This window comes from Galeopterus variegatus, unplaced genomic scaffold, assembly GCF_000696425.1.
Source record: "Galeopterus variegatus unplaced genomic scaffold, G_variegatus-3.0.2 Scaffold1809, whole genome shotgun sequence".
NCBI lineage: Eukaryota > Metazoa > Chordata > Mammalia > Dermoptera > Cynocephalidae > Galeopterus > Galeopterus variegatus.
In genome coordinates, this window is record NW_007727920.1 from 304,197 (window position 1) to 330,727 (window position 26,531).

General features: G+C 38.6%; 1 protein-coding gene across 1 annotated transcript in view; it reads right to left on the minus strand.

Moving 5' to 3' along the window:
- Positions 1-26,017, minus strand: part of PPM1L (protein phosphatase, Mg2+/Mn2+ dependent, 1L) — a 292,946-nt gene extending 266,929 nt beyond the window's left edge. Inside the window, exon 1 of the mRNA XM_008579103.1 lies at positions 25,484-26,017. Coding sequence (XP_008577325.1) covers positions 25,484-25,882 — 399 coding nt within the window. The 5' untranslated portion in view covers positions 25,883-26,017. The remainder of the gene's footprint in view (positions 1-25,483) is intronic.
- Positions 26,018-26,531: the final 514 nt, after the last annotated feature.

Sequence of the window (26,531 nt, forward strand, 5' to 3'; positions counted from 1 at the left end):
TAACTACTTACTTTTGGTAGTAAATCTAGTCAATTCCAGAATTCTTTTTTCAACCACAGAATTTTGATGCCTCCATCATTTAATTTCTATACATAGTACATGGTAAATACCATTCTCTCCCTAAGAATTACTAAAAAAAAAAAAAAATGTGCAATACAAGTGCAGTCAGCATTGCTGCAATGAAATATTTGTGCCTGAAAAGATGCAGATGTGAATTTGGAAGTCATTTGGTCCTGAAGCCTTTGTATAAACGCTGCTTTAAGGGAGGAGGCCTTTAAGGGTTTTGGATTCACGTGGCCTTCTTTGATGATAAACAGACCCAACTCTTGAAGTATGTACATTTCCACAGTTGCTCAGAAGTTCCTCTGGCCCATGAAGAGGCCAAAGGAATTTTTAACAAAGATTACTAGGAGTTTTTCTTAGCAATCACTACTTCAAAAGGCAAAATTTTTAAAGCTTTCCATCAACTTTAAACAGTGTTAAATTATAGAATAACACGATTTAATAAACAAGCATTTCTGAAGTATATTTTAAAATTAAGTAAAGCTTCAGCAGGTAATAGCATCAGGCATAAAGAAAAAAAAAGCATAAACTCTATAAAGTGAGAGGCAGAATGACAACTTTCTTTTTTTACCTGACAACTCTTCTAAGCTCTATGCATTTAAAATTTTTTCAACTAGCATATATTACTTTTGAAATAATAAAAATATAGAACTGGCCGATTAGCTCACTTGGGAGAGTGTGGTGCTGATAACACCACGGTCATGTATTCAGACCCCCATACTGGCCAGCTGCCAAAAAATAAATAGATAGATAGATAGATAGACAGACAGACAGACAGATAGACAGATTGAAAAACTTTTAGAATCTAAATGGGGTCTTTTTTTTTTATGGAACATAATTGATTATACACATTTGTGGCATACAGTGTTGACTATCAATATTTGTGTACAATATGTGATGATCATATCAAGATAATTAGCAAATCTATCATTGCAAAACATAATTATCCTTTGTGTCCATTAACCGTTTTCTCCCTAACTGCCCCCTCCCTAAATGAGGTTTTTAAAGAAAGTCAATCATGTTAGTTTAAAAACAATCAATTCCACTCCTTCAGAAATCATCTAAGTGTAAATACAAATACATTTTTTGCATTTTTTTCAAAAACTATTTAATTTAAGAAACAAACAAATCTAAACCTTTCCACATAGGCCAAAAGAAGTGACTTGTCAATCCATTAAACTTTTAAAGCACAGGCTAACCTGGGCACATAGAAATCTTCACCATGCTGTTTTCTGCAAACCATACTGTTGTTCATATGCACTGAAACTTTCATAAGTGATTGTGAATAACATACTGTGATGTGATGTTGGTTGGTAGTGCTGAAAAAATGCACCCCCAAATCAACTTCAAAACAGAAGTTGTCCAGGACAAACCTCTATGTGAAAGGTCAAACAACTGTCATGAAACCCTCTGGAAGAAAGACTTCTATGAAATAGAGATAGTAATGAGAACATTTATTTGGCAAAACTAAACAAATGGAATGGGGAGAGTGACTGCTAATGGGCACAGGGTTTCTTTTTGGAGTGAAGAAAATGCTCTAGAATTAGATAGTGGTGATGGTGACACAACTTTATGAATATACTAAAAACCAATAAATTGCACACTTTAAAGAGGTGAATGCTATGGTATGTGAATTATATCTCATTTTTTAAAAATAAATATATAAATGTCAAGAAACAAAACTCTGGCCAAAAATGAGTAATGACATTCTGAAATGCATGTACAGGATTTTAGCAGAGCCATAGCTGGGAACAGGAAGTTAAGACACACGAGGCAAGGCTAACATCCAGGAAATTTCAGAATTAATGTGTTCAGTAATTTAATTTCAAAAAGAAAATATAAAAAGGGCCTCAAACTCAACTCCCAAACCTTTATTCTTCCTCTTAGAAGGTGCTTTCTAAAAAATTACCATTGGTTTTCCAAATATATCCAGACAAAAGCAGGGTAAACACACCACAGTCCATTACTCCTGGAAGTTGCCAGGCCTTTGGCCTAATTACCTCATTCTAGCAGATGATCGCAGCCGGCACTGTGCAGCCTTCCTCCACCACAGGATTTCTATGATGTGCCCTGAGCTCTTTTGAATGCGGAATGCTTGTAGAGAGGACATCTAAGAGGTCTATGCCGCCAAGCCATTTTCCTTTTAGTACAATGGACAACTTTTTGGTTTCAGTGGACTTCTACAGTACAGACAAATAAAAGCAAAGAACACATCACCTGTTTGGAGAGGAAGATCTACAAGATCACTCAGGCTATCCATGTCCAAATGTTACAACTTGCTGTACTGAAATCCCTTTCCAGAAGACACACTTTTTAAAGCAAAAGAGAATAAAAGCATATAATAAGGTCATCTCTAAGTCTATATTTGTCCACCATAGCTATTAAGAGTTTACATAAAGCCTTGAGTAGCTCTGAATGTCACTAAAGGAAAAAACAGTTTGTTCCTAAAAAATAAGAGATATTGATCAGAAGGAAATATGACTGGGGCTTCTGGGATACTTGTAATGTTGTTTCTTGAGTTGGGTGTTGCTTGCATGAGTGTGTTCAGTTTGTGAAAATTCATCAAGATGTAGAATTCTGACATATACTTTTTGAATGTGTGTACTTCCATAAAAAGTAAAAAATAAACAAAATAAATAAAAGAATCAGAGTTGCTGAATGAAGAATAAAGGCTTCATTAGTTTCTTAACTAAACTAAAACATCAAGTTTAAGAGTAATGATGATATGATAGCTACCTCTTAATAAAGCACTACGATGCCAGGCACTATGCTAAATCTTTTAAATATGCTTTATCTCAAAATGAGATACTATGTTCTTGCATTTCAAGGAAAGACTGAGCCATATGTGCCCTACAAATATGTCTGTCTACAAACCAATATCTGGCAGGAACTGGTACAACTCTATATTTGGTTCTACCACTGGTTACCTTTGGCTGAGCCTAAATCCCTTATGCTGTCAAGAAAGAAAGAAAGGTCCCTTCACCCAGCCTGATACACTCCCATATCCCAAGGACAAACATGGAATGTGAAAAGAATCAAACTCCATGCTATTTCCTGCTATTTCTCTACTTCCTCTTCACCACAGGTATTTTCACGGAAGCTGGACTAGAAGAATAACTATTTCCAGCCCAAACCTCCCTCATCAGTCCAGGCACTCAAACAGCCATTCAAGTAGCCTCTTAAATTCCACAGATATGTGGCTAGGCCTGCAATTCTTTAAGGACATTTTGAACAGGGATCCAAAGGAGTCCCTGACAGGTACAAGTAGAAGTCAAAAGAATGGCCACTTTCCTCTGTGCATCCTGAAGACTTCTTAAGATCAATCTCCACTAATTTAACTTCAGGGCTAATAAAATTTTGTTATAATGGCATTATATAGTAACAAACTCTCTGCTACTAAAATTAAAATTTTTAAAAACCATTTATCAAACACCTACGATTTGCTAGACACTAAGGGGTTCCATCCTTTATCTCAAATTAATCCTAAAAATAGCTAACATTTACCAAGTCCCTACTATCTGCCAGGCACCACTTTAATGTCTTTATTGGTAGTAATTCATTTAATGTCATAACAGCCATATGACGTAATGCTATTATAATCCTCATTTTTCAGATAAAGACACTGAGCCCCAGAAATGTTGAGAAACTTACTGAAGGGCACAAAACTGGAAGGTAGCAGGGTGAAAATTTGAAGCCAGGCAATTAGGTTTAAGAATCCACAGCTTAACTCCTGCACCCCAGCGCCCCTCACCACTCGGTGAAGCAGATACTATAGCCCTTGCAGAGAAGAAGATACCAAGTTCACAGTGTATAAGTTACTTGCCCAAAGTCAGACAGCCAGCAATAGATGGGCCTGGCTTCAAATCCATATCTACAGGATTTCAAAGCACATGCTATTTCTATTCCCTTCCCAGCCTAGTGGAGTCAGTGACAAAACTGAATTGATACTTAGTTTCTCCACAGTGAACTGAGAATTGAAAGGAAGCCATTTAAGTAACATTCTCCTAACACCACCTCTTTCTTCCTCTGTACTTCAAGATCTTTTGTGTGATATTTGCTTTTTTCAGAGTTTAGGTAGTTTTTTTAGAGACGAAAGTAGCAAAGAAAACAGAATGTAATAACAGGAACACATTAGCTATAAGTGGACTGCAATACAAAACAAAACCAGAGAAAGCATTTTTAAGCTGTTTACTGTAGAAAATTTATAGTAGGCAGACCAACTTAGCCCTCTTATTGTATGTTATACACAAAAAAGAGAAGAAAATACTTTTACATACCTTATTCTTTACCAAGCATGGTCTTCACTATCTTGTCCAAGCACTTTTTTTTTTGTTTTTTCCTTTTTGTCTTTTTTACTGACCGGCAACGGGATCGCAACCCTCGGTTGTTGCACCCGCACCACGCTCAGCCAGTGAGCGGGAACCGGTCTCCACATGGGATCCAAACCCTCGGCGTGAGCGCCTCCGCACTCCCAAGTGGCGCACTCTCCAGTGCGCCACCGGGCCGGCCCATCCAAGCACTTTTTAGGTGAGCTTCAAGAGAGCTTCTGGGCCCAAAGCCTTTACATTTCTCAACACAGGTTTTCTGCAGTCTGGTTCCTGGGACAGGGCAAGATTTCTCAATCTTGGTACTACTGACATTTTGAGCTGGATAATTAATTCTTTGTTGTCCAGGGCTTCCCTGTGCACTGTAGGATATTTAACAGCATCCCTGTCCTCCACCCACTAGATGTCAGTAGGACAATTCCCCCCCACACACACACTCCTCATAGTTGTGACAACCAGTATGTCTCCAAATACTGCCAAAAATCCAAAAATCCCCCAGTGGGTGGGGGGTATGATCCATGTTGAGAGAACCACTAGAACAGGTCTCCAGTTCTCATAACTCAAGTTATTCTTACTTTTTGGCCCCCTCTCACTTTTGTTCTTATGTGTATTATTCTCATCTGTACCTGCTGCTCTATAAACATTCTTACTTGTGTTGCATATTCAGACAGGGACCATTTATACTTTTATTTCCCTCACAGCCACAAGTAATTTACTGTGTTTAGATTGGCTCAATATAATTGTCAAATAACCTAGGTGCTCCTTAACAAAACAGTGGGTTACTCTAACTAAAAGGTATACAAGAGTTTCTTGTACTAGTCTGGCAACTTTTCTGGATGTTTGAAATTATATCAATAACAAAAGTTTTTAAAAAATTTAGAAATATGGGAGAAAATATTTGCAAATCATACATCTGATAAGGGGTTAATATCAAGAATATATAAAGAACTCTTACAACTCAACAACAACAACAAAAACAAATAACTCAATTTAAAAATAGGCAAAGAACTTGAATAAGATTTCTCTGAAGATGATATACAAATGGCCAAAAGCATATGCAAAGAAAACCAACATGCACATAAAAACTGTTCAAATGCACTAATCATTAGGGAAAATGCAAATTAAAACCACAGTGAGATATCACATTATACCCATTAGGATGTCTACTCTCAAAAAATAGAAAATAACAAGTGTTACCAAGGATGTAAAGAAACTGGAACTCTTGTACATTGTTGGTGGGAGTATAAAATGGTATCACCGCTAAGGAAAACAGTAAGACAGTTCACCCAAAATTAAAAATAGAACTACCATATGATCCAGCAATCCCACTGCTAGGTATATATCAAAAAAATTAAAAGTAGGATCTTGAAGAGATATTTGGATACCCATGTTCACAGTAGCACTATTCGCAATAGCTTAAAGGTGGCAGCAACTCAAATGTCCATCAACAGAAGAATGGATAAACAAAATGTGGTATATGTATTTGGAATACTACTCAGCCTTTAAAAGGAAGGAAATTTTGTCACATGCTACAACATAGATGAATCTTCAGGATATAGGCTAAGAGAAATAAGCCAGTCACAAAAATACTGAATGATTCCACCTCATTGTGGTACATAATATAGTCAAATTCACAGAAACAGAAAAGTAGAAAGGTGATTATAAGGCGCTGGGCGGGAGAAAGAGTTGTTTAATAGGTACAGTTTTAGTTTTAATAGTTTTAGTCCTCCAAGATGTAAGAGTCTTAAATATCTGTTGCATAACAATGTGAACATAATTAACATTACTGAGCTATACACTTAAAATGGTTAAGATGGTAAATTGTCTTATGTGATTTTTGCCACAATTAAAAACTTTAAAAGATAATTTGTTAGAAATTATTTAGATTAAATCCTCATACTAGAATCGAAAGGCTACAAAAGACCCTTCATAGTACTAATCTTCTCTTATTCCATGATGAGATTAATTTGACAAATATTTATGGGCTCTCACTCTGAAAAAAGGCATCAAGGTAGTACAGTGTACGTAAAAGTAGACACAGAATAATTAAACAATTAAATCACAGGCATAATGCAAGTCTAAACATTCACAGCCATAATTCCTACTCAATTTAAGGAAGGCAAAAATGTTTTTCAGCTTAGATGCAATCCTGCCAAGGGTAATTTAATATAATCCTTGAGGAAACATCATATTTTGATCCTATGAGACCATCTTTCTCTGGAATGGTGATTAGTGGTAATTGCATGGGCGAAAGAAAAAAAAAAAAAAACCAAAGCAATTTCTGTTTTCTATGGTCAGAGGAGCTGAGAAAGAAGTAGCTACTAGTGTTACTTGCTAAGAACTGAGTTACTTCAGTTTTCGATATGATTCATAAAGCTCCCCAAAGTAGGAAATGTTCATTTCATACAGGAGAATTCTATAAATTCCTTATGTTGGACATTTTAAAACATGCTATTCCTTTAACTCAATAATTAATGTAGAAGAAATAAAGATATAAGTATATATATTGATGATGGTGGGTAAAATTAGGTAAAGTTGATGATTTCTGTTCCTTTCTAAGGTATTCCCACACTATCAATAAGCTGTTTTCTATTCTATCATGCAACTTATCTAATGACTCTCTTCTCTGAGTACAAACTAAGAATGTTTGAGTTCCAAATTTCAAGTCTATGAAATTGAAATTTCATAGACTGTTTCTGCCCTCAGGCAGCTGAAATTGTTCATTTGCATTTCCTTACTCTTTGATGCTCACTGAATACTACATATAATTTTGTTTTCCATGATACTTTGAAGAAGGAAACTACAGACTGAACTTTTTTTCCAGTTGAGCTATAGGACATGTTCTTGTACTTACGTTTGAAAATTGAAGCATGTCTAATGTACTGTAATCCAAAACACTTCCAACCAAATAATTGGACCACATTTTGAAAGGTAGACTGAGTTAAACCTAAGTTGTTTAGTTTCCAGCCCCAATCCTCAAAACTCCTGCCTTATGCCAGAAATAGTTAACTGTCAAATTGATGAAAACCACTTGCCTAGGATAACCTCCAGAATTCTATATATTTAAACTGCATTTTCCTTGATCATTATTTAAAGGGCTTTTGAATGGATCAACATTGCACAAGTTGTCAGAGGTGATGAGAAAAACAAAGAGTAAAACAAAGAGTAAATATGCTGTAAATACTTTATCTCCTCAACTTAATTCCATTCCCATGTACTTGAAATATTTACCACAGATAATCTACAATACTAGAAATTATACTAACAGTATAACCCCCCTGTGAATGCCCTGCCAAACCAGGCCTGTCAGCACATAGCAAAAGACAGCATGATATAGGGAAGAAGATGGCTTTTAGAATCAGGCAGACTTGGGAAATATCTTAATCCCAGTTCTGCCACTTAGCAGTGTGAAACGCTGGGCACACAGAAGTCTGAGTGTCAGTTTCCCCAACTGTAAGATGGGGATAACAACAGCTGCCTCAAAACACCATGAGGATTCAGTGAGAGAACACCATGAAAGGACATGGCACGCTGTGGGCATTCCACAGAAGAATAAGCAAAGCCCTTTGTTTCCAAAAGATGTAAGTGATAGCAAATGCAGTCACATAACTTGGTAGTTCCTTTTCATTTGTTAGGCATCATTATTTTCAGAATTATTGTAAGATATCGTTATCATTAAAATGCAAGTACCTGAACAGTGCAGCGTACACCACAGGAACTTAGAAACATGAAACTCAAGGACACTGAACTCTGGTATTAAGGAAAAGTACCTTAAAAATGAACAATTACACAAATGTTTGATTGCCTATAACAGACCATAAATTCAAAGGAGGGAATGATTACCTAAAGCTGACATGGCCGAGCAAGACTTCATGGAAGAGCTGGAAATTGAGGAGAGTCTTAAAATAGGGACAAGACAAAGATATGGGAAAGAGGAATGAGAACTCTCTCAGAGGATGGAACAGTTAACAAAGGAGCAGCAGTGGGCATGTACACCCACTCAAATATTTAGTGAATACAATTTTGCCTTAGTGCAGAGTTTTGTGTAGGGGAGCAACGTAAGATCAAGTAAGATAAAACAGTCTGAGATGCTATGATAAGAAGCCAAAAAACAAACTTCAGAGAAATAAATTGTGGTTGTAATCAGAGATTGCTGAAAAAGAAACAGTGTATAACCCAGTGAGTTTAGAAGTGGACTGAAAAAGAGAAAAGCCAGAGAAAAAGTGACCAGTTAGGAAGCCTCTATCACATCCTTGCATGAAGTGATGAAAGCCTGAATTAGTATGGTGGAGGTGTGACCATAAAGACACAGGGCTGAGAAGCATTACAGAAAGCCCTGCAGGATTACATGAAGAAGGGAAGAGGCAAAAGATGACATGGTAGTTTCAAGAATGGAAGACAGAAAATGACAGCACCACAAGATGAAGAGACAACTCTGAAAAGAAAATGAATCTAGGGACAAAGGAGGCAAATTCAGTTTTAAGCAGGTTATCAGTGTGACACCCGGAAAGAAAATGTTAAATCTGCATGTAAAGATGTGGGCTGTAGATGGGAAGGGGTGCCCTGTACTCTAAGAGGATGGCTGAATCCATGGAAGCTGCAAAGATTCTGAAGCAAAGAAACAAAATGAGACCAGCACACCGAGCACAGCCCTTCTCAAGACCCAGGTTTGTGAGGCAAGTGAAGGCCTCAAAGAAGTCAGAGAAGGAGCAAAAAAACTTAAGTAGTGTCAACTAAGGCTGAGGAGGTGAGTATCTGGAAGACAGAGGTGGTCAAGAAAGTCAGATCCTACAGAAAAATCAAAGATGAGGGCTGAAAACAGGCCATCACATACCGGAGACCTTCAAAAACCCAGGTTCAAAAAGTATCAGATGGCAAAAGGAAATGAGTTCACCGGGAAGAAAGCAAAAGCAGTGTAAGCAGTCTATGCTTTCCGAGGCACTTTTCTAAGAGAAGTATCATTCAGATTTTTAAACTAGAATACAGGAAAATGAGGTTTTAAGAAATCAAAAGATTCTGATAATACAAACTGTCTTTACTGGTCACAGGCCCTAATCTTTCCCTTCTGCCCTCATTTCATCTGATTTCTTGGTTACATTGAATAACTTCTCAGCACTTATTTCTAGGCTGTACTTCTGGGCCTCTCTCCTTTTAGTAAGAGAGTTATTCCTTTCCCTTTCACCTCTTTTTCTCTCTTTTCATTCACACCATAGAGGCAAGGACAAAAGTCAGATTTTACAAGACAAACAAGATTTGATAACCATTCCTCTGTAAGTCTTCAGAAAGGGCCATTTCCAAAAAGTACATGAAAATATACTCAACATCATTAGTCATTAGGAAAATACAAACTAAAACTACATTGAGATACCACTTCACACCTACTAGTATGACTAAAATTTAAAAGGTTGGCAAGGATCTGGAGCAACTGGAACTCTCATACACTGCTGATGGAAATGTTAATAGGAGAACCACTTTGGAAAACAGTTTAGCAGTTTCTTAAAAAGTTAACATGCACCTACCATACAACCCAAACATTCCTCTCCCAGGTATTTATTCCAGAGAAGTAAAAGCATATGTCCATACAAAGACTTGTACATGAATGTTCACAGCCAAACACTCAAACAACTCAAATGTCCAACAACAAATTCTGATATATCTATACAATGGAATACTACTCAGCAATAAAAATGAATGAACTATTGACAGATGGAACAACATGGATGAATCTCAAAATGGTTGTGCTGAGTAGGAGAAAAAAAAATGAGGGTACTTCAAAAAGTTCATGGAAATATTTGTATTATCTTTCTGAATTACCCTCATATTATGTATTTCCATTCATAAAAAATGTTACAAAATTGAAACTAGTCTATAGTGACAGAAAACAGATTAATGATTGCCTAGGGATGGAGGGAAGGGGTGAGAGGAGGACAGAAGAGAGGAATTACCAAGGAGCACAAAGAAACTTTTGAAGGTATGGGTATTTTCATTATATCGATTGCAGTGATGGTTTCATGGGTATTTACAAAACTGATCAATTAGCATACACTAAATAGGAACAGTTTATTGTATGTGTTATAACTCAATAAAGCTGTTTTAAACACAACAGTTGGGACAATGGCAAATTTGAATATGGACTGTGTATTAGAAAATATTTTCTCAATGTTAAATTTTTTAAAAATGAAGATGGTGGAAGTCCTTATCCCTGTAGCATAAGGCACCATGGAAGCTGAAGGTGAGGACTTCTCTCTGGTAAGGTGTGAACATCAGTCAGGCACTCCCACTGTTATCCTATTTTTGAGAGAAAGGAAAAAAAAAAAAAAAGCTAGCTCTCTTTTCAACAAAGAATTCCCTCTTAGGCAACATTTCCAAAGTACATGCCTGCCTGTACTCTTTCATGTCTAAATCTGTTTGCATTACATAATGCTTTGGAGATAAACAATTTCTGTCTCTACATAGTTCTGTGAACCCAAGCAAGGCCTGTGGCTATAATACGCAGGTACAAAGAGCTTTTCTGGCCACTGTCAGGATACTAATTCTTTACCCCTATGATTTCTTCAGCAGCAGCTGCTTGCATCCCCTAGATGTTAAGAATACAAGTTTCATTTCCAAGAATGATTTGCTGCTTTGTGAGTCTCACTCTTAGAAAAACCCAGGACCAGATGTTTTACCAAAACAGGTTAAGGCCTGAATGTACCATATCAGATGCTCAAGGGGTTGCCAAGAAAGCAGGGGAAAGCTCAGAATCCCCAATTGGCCCGTCTTCTGTACCATATCAGATGCTCAAGGGGTTGCCAAGAAAGCAGGGGAAAGATCGGAATCCCCAATTGGCCCGTCTTCTGAAATTATTGCAGAATAAAATCCACCAGGGTTTCAAGCCATAGGCAAGAAAGAAATGGCAAATATAAACTTTTTCTATGTATTTATGAATATATATTACCAGGCTGAGTGCCCATCTCTATATTCCCATCTGGTGTCAAAGCTACGGCTGGCACTTAGATTAAAAATAAAGCATTCAATATGGCATTATAATTATCTTCCTAAAATTGACTTTAAAAATTATCAGGATAAATCGTTCTTACTCTTAACTCCAAAAAGTCACATGTTTATTATGCTTCGTATCTTTAAAACTTTAACAGACCAAATTTTCTCAAAGTGATCACACACAGAAATATATAGTATGCTCTTTTTTTTTAGGAAAAAAAAAAGTTTCTATCACTGCCTGAAAATCTCAAAATATTCTTCAATTACTTATTCTATTATCCTACAGAAAGTACAGTGAAGTAATAGTACCATTCACAAATCTACACAAATTCAAGATACTCATTTATATCATTTAAAATACTATAAAACTATATCTTACATGCATATATACTTTATTCTGTACTATACATTTACTTTGGGTATTATACATTTATTACCACATATTATTCTACAAAGTAAGATGTGCAGAATAATGTATACTGTTCCTTATGGGCAATTTGAGAGATCTTTCAAGGGAAATTTTGACTAGACATACTTTTGTCTTTTACACCAAGTTAGGACCTAACCCCACTTAGTGTGAGACTTTTCTGTAAGCAGCCACAGTTTCCTTACAGGACAGGTAGTAGAAATTAGGAGGATTTTATAGCACAGGAAATCCTAGGTAAAATAAGGACAATCTTCACCAAAATCAGCATAAGTGCCAGGGCAAGATGGCTCCATATTTCCCACAGGGTGGGGAGGGGGGATTCCTGTGCCTGTCTTGCTAGGGCTTCCCCAACCTGCAGAATCAGTATCCTGTGCAGTCAAACATTATGTCTGTTGTTTAGACTAATGCCTCATCAGACATTTCCTCAAGATGAATCTAGTGATCATTTTTCCCAAAGAAAAAGAAAGACAATGTTTGTACCTCCCTTCATAAAACTAATGTATGTTGGTTTTCAGCATCACATCTACATTAAGTTCTAGTCCATCCTTGTGATTATAAAATCTCTATATTACCTACTTTGATATCCTTTCTTCTTTGGCTCTTACTTTTCAACCGGTTTTTATCTTTATTATATCAATAAAAAAAACTTTAGCTATATTATCCATAAACTGAAGCCATTTTACATTCCCTTCATCCCAAACTTTTTAAAATAATCTCAAATACAAGAACATGATAACACCCACTATCACCAATATTGCAAAACATTGTTCTGTTAGTTCTAGTTAATACAATGAAGCAGGAAACAAAAACAAGCAGTATAACTATCTAGAAAGTAGAAGGCAAAATTACGTTATTTGTAGACAATACGATTGCATATCTTAAAAAAAAAAAAAAAAAAGCAGAGAGAGAATGAATCACCAGAAAAGCTACTAAAACTAAATAGGAAATTTAGTCAGTAACCATTTCAAACTGGCAATAATCAGACAAGAAAACATTACAAAAAGATGGCCTCACTGTAATCAATTTATAGGCACAGCAGCAGGATGAGTACTTCCATACTCACACACACAATTTATTCCTAGTGCATTTATTTGACCTATAGAAAAAATCTGAGTCTTGTACACTCTCCCTTCTCACTGTAGCCTAGGCCACTGTCAGACTGTCCCACTCCAAAATGAGCACAAAAAAATCTGACCCTCCCAGGAATCCCCTATTTAGCCTGCAATAAATTAGAATATTTTAAAATAAAATAATAAAATTTATGATATCTAATAATTAAAGGACAAAAATCCTACTGAATTTGATCAAATTCATTATCTAAAATAGGAGATAGTAAAATAGAAATGAATAGCCAACAGAACTCCTTTGATATTTCTACATTCATCAGTAGCATTGACTATACTAAACATACACTCATATATTACAGGAAAAAAACACCTGTTGTTCTCCACTCAAACCCCTCCTTATTGCTAGTTTACACAGAACAGAGAGAACATCTAAGTTAGAAAACTACCTATTGGGACCCTAAAATACCAAATGTATATCTCACTTCCCAGGCAAAACCATTCCTAAGTCAATCCAAATATTAGATAGTTTACCCTTTCCCAAAGACCGCTAAAGTTGATTTTTCCCCCCATCAGTGTTATCTTTACAGAAACATTCTCTGATGAGGTTGCTAATGTGCAGAATAAGGAATATCCCAGGCCACCTTCTCTAAACCCCCTTCCCACCTGTGTGGCCCACCCAACCACCACTCCCACTTCCCCTTCTTCCTAGCTAACAAAACTCTAGTCTTATCCACCTTTCCAGGTTGTCATGTACTCTGGAAGAGGCTGTGCTCCACCCCAGACCTGGGGTAAATTATTATGGGTCAGAGTTAATCATGCTGATCATATTCCCATGGCCAACCCACTCGTTTAAGCATGCACATGGGACACATCTCTGGCCTACAAAATGTGAGTAGTACTATCAAGGAAGGTTTTCCTCAGACTTAAAAGAACAACACAGGACAGATATAGTTAATTTTTCTTTTTTTTTTTTTTTTGTCTTTTTTTTGGTCTTTTTCCGTGTCCGGCAACGGATCGCAACCCTCAGTGTTGCCCCCGTACCGGACCGGGGACCGGCAACGGGATCGCAACCCTCGGCGTTGCTCCCGTGCCTCGCTCAGCCAGTGAGCGGGAACCGGCCTGTATGTGGGATCCGAACCCTCGGGCGGGAGTGCCGCTGCGCTTCCCAAGCGGCGCACTATCCAGTGCGCCACCGGGCCGGCCCCTATAGTTAATTTTTCATATCTCTGGATGTAGTTATACAAGGATGGCTGCAGCAATTCTAAGTATCACATCTTGCAATCATGAGTATAAAGCAAAGGGAATTTCTGAGACACTGAACTAGAGCCTTGAAGTCATTGAGCTGCTAGATCAAAACCTACTTCCAGCCGTTTTGTTATGTGAGATAATAACTGTCCCTAGTGTTTAAGCTGCCTCCACTTGAGCTTTCTGTCACTTTGCGACCAAAAATTTGCAAATAATGCACCATCTAGTCCAGCTAGAACTTAGTCCATCTGTAGCATAAGCGGCTCTGACAACAGACATAAAAGATAAAACTAACCAATCTGTAAAAGTGGAAGAGGACATTTCCTTTATTGCCAAGCTAGCTCTTTACAAAGAGGAGCTACTATTGATCATCTGGAAACTATTCCGTCTTGGGTAGAAATTACTTTGCACCTCCTTTTCTTGAGATGAGTACTTCTCCCCTAAATTGATGTAATTATTTAATAAGGCGAGTGGGATTTTTAATTATAATAGTCTTACTGACTTAAAAATGGTAACAACCGCATCTTAATTTATCTCTCTCTGTTAAAGCCAGGCTACCAGAAATGGGCTTAAACCAAAAGGACCTAGTACAATATAAATATAAAATTTCTGGAGGAAAGATTATAGAGAAAAAAATTCTCCAAGGACAATGTGGCATCTCCTTGATAAAAGTCTTTAAAAATAGATATTCCGTGTGCCTGTAAAGCATCAGACACTATATTTGTATTACATGACAATTCAAAATCCCTGCCAGACCCATCTAAAGAGAAAAATTATCTTCTTTCTAAACAGAAATTTAGAAAAACTTCTCAGTGTGAAAATAAAAGAGAAGTAAAAACTTCTTAATCCCAAACTATGGAATAGTCATATTATCATATACCTATGCAAACCAGTTATAGAAAATTCATTATTTTAGGGGGCAAAAAGATAAACAGTATGATCAAAGTTCCTACTATGTCTTAATTTCCATAAAATCCTGACAGTGTCAGTAAGAGGTTTGACCAGAAAATGTCCAGTGACTGATTTAACTGAAAGTTAATTCATTTAATTAAAAAGATAAATGAAAGCACTGCTAGATTAAAAAGAAAGAGTATATACTTATCAAAAGTTTCTGCCCTATGACAATTCTATAACTAAAAGAACAAATATATTTTTTTATAAAAACATGTTTTAGATTAAAAACTTTGCTGTCCAAGAATAGTGTCAAATACAGAATCTCCTATTAAAAATTTGAAATATTTAAGACTTACCATTATAGAGTATTAAATCCCCACTCACGTTTATAATGACCTAAACCTGGAATATTAATGTTGAAAAGCAAATGCAAATAAGTATTCTCTTCTTCAGGGAAGTCACAAGGTTTGCTGACATGATGTGCATGGACAACTGGTCTTTGATTTAGCAACTAAGACACATAGATCATCTGCCAGCTGCTCACACAAGAACAGGACAAGGAGGGCAATAATGATGAATGGTATGGTAAAAAAACTGTGAGCCTCAGAAATAAAGCCTGCTGTTGTGGTGCCTTTTACCTTTGTACAAACCAGAAAAGTTTCCAAGCTATTGAAAACCAGATGCCTGGCTTGGGGAGCAGACAGTTCTTTCGCACCACTAGAAAATGGTGTCTCTCTGTTATCAATGTACAGTGTACATCTTGCACTATTGTATGCAATGGCTCCAAACTTAACTTCAGGAGCCCCATGCCCAGAAGCAGACAGGAGCTCCCTTATCTTCTAGGAATGAAGGAAAGTAAGTTAGGTCTCATTCTTAACAGATTCTACTACCAAAACCCTCCCTCATTGTAGAGAAGTTGGAGGCAGGTAAGTTTCCATTAAATTGGGCCCTATCCTAGAAAGAACAAAAGAGAGAGAGAGAGACAGAGAGAGAGAGAGAAAGGAAGAAAGGGACAAAATATCTCCAGAGAGATCAAGTGATCAAGTCTTTAGATTCATTTTTCAGAAGTATTTTATCCTCACTTTTGTAGCAGACTTCAATTGTATTGAAAGGATATCAGTTTATCAATATGCATGATTTTTATCTGCATGAATATTTACTACTTTGTACTTTTCAAAGGAGAGCCTATAACTATAAAAGATAGCTATAAAAGGTATTATAGTTCCATTGCCTATTTTAAAAATGATGGCTTCCTTTATTTATTTAAACTTTGCTTCTGAAGATTTATATTAAAAACAGTTTATATCTAGCTGTTACCAAAGCTTGGGGTTGACTTTAGGCTGCCTAAGAGAATAATATATTAAGTAGCCGTCTAGAATGACAACACAGGACTAACATCCACTCAAATTAAATATACCAATTCAGTATTATACACAAACAAGAAAACAATATTTTGCTGTTTAAAATTAATAACATATATAAGGAAATTACTTTGGTCCTAAAAAAATAAAAACACTAGCACGTCAGTATAAAGAGAAAATTATGCATATACATACACACACCTACATCTCCTAAAGTCAAACCATTGGTACTTTAAAGTAAAATAAAACATAAATCATCTTTGTTGATTGTGACTGGGTATGCTAATGCTACTATAACTTCTATGCAAGCCTTTCATGAGCCAACAGGCAAAAATATTAGGGATTCTCTGTAGTGGAATAGAGATTCTGCCAGCAAAGATGGGGGGTGATGAGAATGGTTGTTTGAATGTGAGGTATCACCTGCTCTGTCTTCTCACCCCAATCCTTTCGTAACTACAGAACTTTCCTAGGTAATCATAAGATCCACCTACCACGGTTTGCAGCATAGAGTTTTCAAGAACACCACCACGTGTCACAATGACACAACCGTCAGAGTCATACCAGAAACCTGAAGTCCTACAGAAACCTGAAGTCCTACTGAGAAAAATGACAAGACAAGGCAGTGTTCACATAACGATGCTATCAGTACTTCATTACCCAAATTATGAGATTTGTAGAGCTTCAACCAGAAACTGATAACTCAGGCTTTGGAGACAAATAGCTCTAAGTCTGAATCTCGGCTTCAGATTCTAGTATCACCACCTATGAGCTGTGAGAGACCATGGGCAAATTACTCAACTTCTCAGTGCCTTAAATTCTACATCTATAAAATGAGGGTAATATAGTACCTACCTAATAAATCCTTATGAAAACTGAAATTAGAAAACATACATAAAGTATTTTAAACACTGCCTGACATATTATACATACTCAATAGATATCAGCCAATATTATTATTGCCAATATGGTAGTTTCTTTATTCCTCCTTTGATCCAATCCCACTTCTGGAAATCCACCTTGGAGAAACAATCCAAACACAGTAAAAGCACAAAAATATTTACTATAATGTTATTTACAATGGTGAAAAGTTAGAGCAACCTAAATGTAAACCAATAAGGAAGCAGTTGAGTAACTATCAAATATTCGTTCAATAGAATATTACTCAATCACTAAAAAATATATTAGAAATATAATAAAGAATTACAGGGCAAATGACAGTGTGTTGATAGGATATACAAAGTAAAAAAAAATGTAAAATTATATGTACATTGTTATAACTATATAAAATTATATTTAAAATGCACATTAAAAAAGATCAGCAAGTAATATACCAAAATTGTAACAGTACATATGACCAGGTAATGAGATTAAGAGTGACTGTTTTTTTTCTTCCTATACTATCATGTAGTCATATCTCGTTTATAATTTTTAAAATTATTTTTAAATATGTTTGGGCCGGCCCGGTGGCGCACTGCTACAGTGCGCCGCTTGGGAGCGTGGAGGCGCTCCCACCGAGGGTTCAGATCCCACATACAGACCGGTTCCCACTCACTGGCTGAGCGAGGTGCGGGTCCAGCACCGAGGGTTGTGATCCCGTTGCCGGTCCCGGTCCAGTACGGGCGCGACACTGAGGGTTGCGGTCCGTTGCCGGACACGAAAAAAGACAAAAAGGAAAAAATAAATAAATAAATAAATATGTTTAACTTGCTGCAGACTTATTTTAATATTCATTAAGTAAGATCACTAAATCAATAATAAAAATAAAATCACAAAAATATATTCCTGAAGTGGTTAAAGATCAAAATAGAAATTAAGAATGAAACAAATGCTTCAAATATTAACACTGAAAATAAAAATATGCATTTTTTTGAACTGAGTCCCTAATAAATTATGTGCCTATATTTAAATTGGACAGAGCCCAGGGGCCACTTAAATCTGAAATTTAATTATATATATATATATTTTTTAAATTTTAAAATCACCATCAGGATAAGGAAATTATTTAAGAGAAGTGAAGACACAGTGCTGTTTTCAGTCTTGGAAAAGCTATTCCTTGCAACAAAACCTAAGTTATTTCCTGGTAAGGAAGTAAAATGATAATAAATGCTTTTCCATTTGAATAAATCAGATATTATATATAATGTATAATTTCATTGTTTTAAAATATTTCCATTTAGACAAGGTATAACAGAAACAATGCACTACAATTGGGGAGCTAAACAGTCAACAAGCATTTTATGAATCCCAGAAAATGTCTACACTTAAAATGTCTAAACTTAAGGGAGAAAGGAAACAAATGTACAGCCAAACTCACTATTTTCCAAATTTGCTCTTCCATCCAGCCACCTCTTCCATGTTGATAGTGCCACACTGGGAACACTTACAGCAGTCTTATCACCTCAGGGAGTCTCCAATCCATCCTCTCACTCTCTTTCAGCAATGATCTACATCCCTGGGTTTCACCTTCACTGCTTTGGCCCAGGCTTCCCACCTGACCCTCCCCGATCATTCTATCTTGTTCGTTCCAATCAATGCTCTATATAGAGGAACAAGATGGTTAAAGCATGGATTTTATGCCATTCCTTTGCCCAAAAATATCCACTGGTTCACCAATACTTTTAGAACACGCCCAGGCTCCTCAACATGGCTTTCAATATCAGTGCAACAACAGTTCCAGCAGCATCTCCTACTCTCACCTGTTTATATCCTAAACCCCAGTCCAAGTCTCTTTAATGTCCCAGAATGCTAATACATTTTGTCATTATAAGCATGTCACAAACAATTTGTGGCCAATAATGGTTCGAGTAAAAAAACAACTTGTGAATTATTTACTTTTTAAAACTAAGCTAGAAAGAATTAAAGTTTATTCCTATAATGTCTTCTCATTTACCTGCATTGGAAACAGGGATGGAATTTATACTAGAACACTGGGAACTGCCCATAGCTCTGGGTTCCCCACATAGGTGTGTTATACATAAAATCTTCTCTATCCATAAGTCACAGTGGAAAGAGATACTCCAAACCAGGGTTCCTCAAAGAGCAGCATCACCAGAGATATCCTCCACCTGCAAATGGAGCAGCAGCCTGTCCTGCTTCAAATTATATCTAGCTATTAAATTTTAAAAGCCACCTTTCCGCTCATAAAAAGCAAGGGGAGAAGGACAGAGGGACTCTAGAGGCAACCAGAGTATTAGGAGAGGAATCTTTTTAGAAGCATTCTACTCCACCAAGATGGAGACAACTTCTTAGAAGGTCGAAGGCCAAGAATTTCATTTCGTGGATTTTCCACTCACGGTGCTGATATGAAGTTTTCAATTAAATATACTCAACTTAAAAAAAAAAGTTAATCTAAAAACAATATTGAGTATATCAAAACATAGAGGGTACTCAAATATGGAAAAAATAATGAATGGGCTTCTAAAGTGACTGCTGTTCGGGAAAGCCTTCTCTAAATAAATGGGGCTACCCGCCTATCTTCCAAACGTGTCTGCATGTTACTTCCTCTGTACCATTTCCATACTTTTTCTCTCACTTGTAATGTCATCTTCCCCTCCTCCTTCCACCCAATCTGTCTACTGAAATGCTAGGATACTATCACATGTCAGTTCTTTTTCAAAATTATCCAAGATTTCCCATGCTGCCTCAATCAGGCCATTGCACACTTATAGGAGGTACGCAACTTGTAGCTCTGCTATTTTTAAAAAGCTCATCTCTCCAAGCAGATCGAATGCTCCCTGAGGGCACAGAATGTGCTTATTCATCTTGGGACATCACACAGAGCATAACACTGTTTTCCACATGTAGCAGAGTACACAGAAAATGTTAGCGTAATTGAGCTGAATTTCTTTACAACCTGTTAGAAAGATGCTCCAAGGTCAGCCATCAGGCTCCTACATTCACCTACAATGAGGTTCCTAAGCACAGGAGAGGAGGTTTCACTGAAAGAAAAAAACAACAACAACAACAAAAAAAACCCCACTTTTTTTATTTTTGCCGAAATTTTAATGTGCCATTATAAACGAAAATAAAATCTGAATTTTCTCTTAAACCATAAGGCAGTTTTCCACACTAAATCCCTAGGCCTCTTGTATATCCTAATGTGGGAGTCAAACATTTACTAACAGCAGCTGTAATGTTTGAAAAGCAGATCATTCATTGTACTACTCACAATTTTTTTATTAGGAACTATATCTTATTTCAGAAGTATCCAATGAAATTTACATAAATACATAAACTACAACAAGATAAAATAACATAGCTAAAGGAGAAAGAGAAAAATTGGACAAAGGAAAATTGAATGTAGGAAAGATAAGCTGTCCTGGGAGTGAGGCTCACATACCAAATAAATGCATTCCATAAAAGTCTATAGATTTACTAGAGGTAGGTCAGAAGTTTGGCTCTTAACACTTCTAGCAGTCAACAAATACAGGATGACCCAATCAGTTATATGATTCAGCATCTTTAAGATAAAAACAAAAAAGTATTAGACTGCTATTTCTCCCTTGGTCCTCATAAAGAAGATACTACATAATGTAACAAATAAAGTTCTCAACAACATCCTTGCAGTTGATTTGTCAGAGAGCTTTGGAAGACATTCTTCATAACAACCCTCACAGGCAAATGACAGCCCACAAATCAATAAATGCACATAACAGATACCAAGGCAGGAGGGCCAAGGATGGGTCCAGGTAAACAGTTCCTTGCATATCTAGATTCATCAGAAACAGATTTTATTCTATCCAGACTAACCTGAAATCCAGAAGCTTCATGTGTCCGCTTGTCTTTGAAATTATAATAAAATTTGATGTGCATGTCTATTTTTCTGGAGGATACATCTATAAGTTAAATAACATTCTCAAAGGGAAGCATGACTCAAGAAAAGTTAAGAACCACTGATCTAAAGAACCAAACTGTTTATATCCTTCAGGCAACTCTCCATAAGCAGTTTCTCTTCTGAGCTTCTGAGAAGTGCTGAGCCTGAAGACTGCAGCCCCTGACAAGCACCTGGAGTACAGTTTCTCTCTGATGTGAAGTATGGAACTCTTAAGTTTTAACCATTGGCCAAGCTGTGTGTCAACTGTCAAGATATATGACCTTTAATATGATACTGTCCATAAGCATATGGAGCACATAACAATCCATTTTCCTTGATAGGTTTCAGCCATGAACACTGACAAAGCTTCCTCAAAGGACTGGTTATATTTCTTTCAAATAGTATAAAAAGTAAAAACAAACAAAAACCCACCTATTGCCTGTGGATAAAAATTACAGATAAGCACAAAAACAACCATTTTCCTAGATAAACATTATTTTTAAACTGTAAAATAACAACCTTTCCACATCAATTGACATTATCAGAGCTTTTTTTTTTTTTACCTTTTTGTTGTTTGAATCTTATGTTATACAACAAAACAATCACTGCCATAGCATCCGACACACACACACACATACACACACACACACACACACACACACACACACAGTCAACCATCCACCCATAGTATCGTGGATAGGATGTCTCAGGGATCCGAGAACCTCAAGTGAGGAAGGTGACCTGTAGGACGATCAAGACAAGGCTCTCTGAGATCTCATATAACTAGAAAAAGTCACAGCCATCAAATCTGGTCCTCAGCATAACAAATACAGAGACATATCTTTGTCAAAGAATCTGCAGTTGAATAGGCTCAAGAGAACTAACTCAAGCTAACCCAATTCATAAGAGGCTGAAGTACAAATCAGAATACCAATTTATTAATTATAGAGAATATTCCTTTTCACCAATCAGAAAATGTGCACCTGAAGCCAAGATGCTACTCTCTCAGTGTCCAGAGACCTAGAATCCTGAATTAGTAATCAGAAGTTCACCATAAGTTAGACAAAGAGAGATAGAGAGCATAGAAGATACCTAATGAATTATCCTTGCCCAAAACACATCTTTCTAGTAATCAAAGTTGTTTCTCCCACAGATACAGTCTCTCTCCCTTGGATAATGCCACTCCAACAGACTTAATGGTCCCTGAGCTTTCTTCTTTCACATCTTCCTCTTCACTAAGTACTTCTCTAAGTAGAGTATAATACAACTGATCATGGTGCACCTTGCATGCATTATTTATCTCTATTTTTTAGATAATAAACTCCCAGATCAAGCTGCTTAAGCAATTTGGCCAAGGTCACAGCTCGTATAAGGCACACCAGAAATTCAAAGCCAGATCTAAAGCCAAAGCGTAACTTTCAATATTGCAGTAAATGATGCCTTCAAAGTGTTTTCCCCTGGACTTCTCCCCTCTGAATCTGATCTAAATGTCCCTCTTCTGTGTCCCCATAACACCCTCAGCACACCATATCTTCAGGGTGCTATCTATCTAGGTAAATATGCAAAGCAATTTGTCCAGTCGTTTAACTTAAAGATCAACAAACCAAAGACCTTGAACTAGGCATGTAGCCTTAGGAAGGTCACAACCTCTCCAGCAATGAGCATCTCATCTAAAAAATGGGATAAAATGGATATACAAGAATGAAATGAACATACAAGGCTATACAAGGTCCCTTCTGGATATGAAAAGCACTATTGTAGACAGGCCCTGGTTTTTTTATGGCCTATCATATCAAGTGTAAATTATTTGGAAAAAAGTTAAACTCCTCAAAAACAGTATATAGATAAATAATAGAGTTCAGAAAAAACTTCCTCTTTTCTGAAAGGAGATAAATATCATCTATACCAAAATCAAACAGTAGCACCCCCCTCTGGTGAGGTGCTAAAGGTGTTATGCTAAAGGAGCTAAACAACACAAAAGACAAGAATTAGACGGTGGGATTTTCTCTGGATGATATATAAAGAAAAAGCAAAAGAGAAACTACCTGCCATTATTTGTTATTATCACATTCCCAATAGCAATTAAATGACTCCTTTTATAGCACTTTCCTTATTTTGCCCTAAAACAAAGCCAAAAACAAAAAAATGGCTGTACACAGTAGGAGGTTATAGAGGGAACAATTATTCTATTTTTAAGGGTACTGATATTAATTATTTTGCAAACAGCAAGCTTTCTAATGTAAGGCACGATGAAAAGCATTTCATGGTTTGGCTAACAGATCTTTTCATTTATTACTTCAAAAATTTAATGAAAAGCCATGTAAATATAAAATACTCTTGGTAAAATAAAAGCATTTATCACATCCCTTTTCTGAATGGTACATTTACCACAAGATAGTACTGGAAATTTTCAACCTGAAACCTATTTGGGTCTGCAACTTTCAGGCTTTGGAATATCAAAAGAAAAAAATTTTTAAACCACCCAATCACTTACACGTGCAGGCTCAAAACATGCCAATACATCATAACCAGACAACCACAGCCCAAAGTTTCACAACATTAATATTACATCCAGACCTTTAAATTATTTAAATTATTTTTTTATTAAAAATAAAACTGCATCCTAAGACCAGAAGTAAATTATCATCAGTCAACAATGATGGAAAATGAAAATACAAACATTCTCACTCAAGCCAAGAAAACAAATCAGTTAGTATACTAACAACCTTATCATTCACGTACGTTTTTGCCCAAGTATTCGGCAAGGAAGTCTCTTTCCTCTATTAACTTGACATCTTTCACCTAACTGTGCGAGAGAAGAACTCCACACTACACAAGAGGCTACAAAATTACAACCAGTGAGAAAATTTCACTCTGAAAGACAATATAAAAAGGGCTAGGGTGGATGGAAAATAAAAACTGATTTCAGTTCTACCAAATAATTTTCCCTACTAAGTTTGTCTGTCATTCTTGGCAAAGTTGGTTCTACAAAGCAGGTAGATACAGTATCATGGAAAGATTAGCAGAGTGGTGGGTGGAGAATGCAGATTAGATAACCAAGTGAAAGCTTTCTCAGTGTTCACCCAAAACAAAGGCCGAAGAAGCAAGTGCTTGAAAGAGAGTGACATTTTCTACAGTTCCCTACAGCACACCCACAGACCAGAGGTCAGAGAAGAGAGTTAGGGGTAAGTTGGATGGGAGTGGGGGGGGGGGGGGGGGGGGGGGGAGGGAATGATGAGAGTAAGAAGGGTACCAGTAAAAGTAAAAAAGTATGCTGCCAACAAGAAAAGGGGGGGGGGGAGAGTATGCAGCAATGAAATTGTCACAAACTGCCAAAATGAAACAGATGGAGTGACTGGCGTGGTGCTCTTTGGAGTATAGCGCTGGAGCCACATTTACCACTCACTTTGCTTGGCCCGGTGACCAGAGCCAAGCAGAACCAACCCTCGCCTGACCTCCAGGAAACCTGAGACCCAGTGCGTGCGCAACCCAGAGCCGCAGAAATGTGGGAGAGGGACCTGAACCGGCCTCTAGCCCCATCTTCTGCTCCCAGATGAACCCTAAACAAAGGAGTCTAGAAACAGAGAGACGTCTGCGCTCCCATTCCAGCCAGGGTGCAGGGATGAAGACGGGGTACCGCTTCCTCTGCGGGCACGGCCACCTCTGCACAGGCCAAGGGCATCTCAGTTCCGCGACGCGATCCAGCTAAAAACAAGCGGCCTAAAAACAAGGCACTCCTGTCAACTGGCCCGGCTGCACTCGCAAAGTTGATGGAGTTGGTAAGAAGCGCAGAGCTGCCCCTTGGGTTCCCCTCTAGAACGAAGGTGATGGGAAGGAGCCATAGCTTTCCTTCACCCTCATTGAGCCCCACTCTGCTCTGCAGATTTAGTCTCTCCCTAACGGGGCATCAAAGACAGCCTTCCTTCTTTGTGCCTAGTTCAGCCTCAAACCCTAGAACAGGTGCACTGAGGCCCGGGGCCAAAGTTCGCTGGAGATACTACTAATTCTCCCCAGCAAAACTAGCACAGTCATTTGCTGGGTTCCGGCCTTAGGGCACCTCATATTAAAGGGCACGGAATATGCTGTGAATGACCCCCCTCCGCTAAATTGGACCCTCAGCCCCACGCGGCCTGGACCCAGCAGTGTTTTTGTGAACTTGAGCTGCATTTGGCCAGCTGGGCACCAGGTCATCACCACGCCCCTCGCACCCAGGTCCCACCCCGCCGCGCACACGACATCCTTTTGTTTACACACACACACACACACACACACACACACACATACACACAGCCCCGAGGAACTCCTACCTCGCCCCCGTGCCCGTCGAAGATCCCGAAGATGGACGGGTGCGTCTTGTTGGCCAGATCCGTAAGAACTTCGAACCGGTCCTCCATGTGGTCTCTCCGGCCCTGGATGGAGTACACGGCCACGTTGTGGCTCTTGAACTCCCAGGTCTTGGAAAACTCGGCCTCCAGCACGTCAAGCCCACCGAGCCGATCGTTCTGCATGATTTCGGCCACCTTGCCCTTCACCATCTTCACGGCGTCCCGGCTGGACTTGACGATGGTCTTCACCTCGTCGGTGTGGAAGAAGTAACTCCACAGCGCCAAGCTGATGCACAGCAGGAAAAGCGTCTCGGGTCTCAGCAAGAAGTAGCGCATGATGCGACCCAGCAGAGACAGCAAAGTCATTGTATCCTCTATCATTTATTATCGCTACAGCCCCAACCACCAGCAGCGACGCGCGCCCGGAAGGCTCGCCGGGTCCCGGAGCACTGCGGGGACAGCCCGCGGGGAGAGAGGCGGAGCAGCGGCCGAGACTGGGGGGAGGAGGCGCACGGAGCCGGGCGGGAGGCAGACAAGCAGGCTGCTCCGAGCGAGGCCGCGGGTGCCCCGCTTGGGCGAGAGGAATCAAGTTAAAGTTGCCCCGGGCAAGTCCGCCGCGGAGAGCGGGAGAGTTCCGAGACGCCGACGCCCGCGCGGCCCCTCCGCGGGTGCCCCCTCGAGGCTCCGGGGAGCGATCAGCAGGTGAGGAGGCGCAGGGCTCGAGAGCCCGGCGGGAGAGGGATGCACGTTCCCTCCGTCGCCGCTGAAGGCGAGCGCGGAGACGGCCGACCGCTCCGATTCCTTCACGCACCCGTGGGGGCCCCAGAGAATAAAAGTTTTGCGGGAGCCTGGGCAGAGGCGGGAGTACGTGGAGCCTGCGGCACAATCGGCGCTGAGCCGCAGGCTGCCGGCCAGGCTCTGCCTGCCTGTCCCCGCACCTCCCGGCTCCGCTCGTCTTCGCTGGCGCGCTCCCTCCAAGCTCCCCGGCTCGCCCCCGCCCCCCCCCCCCCCCCCCCCCCCCCCCCCCCCC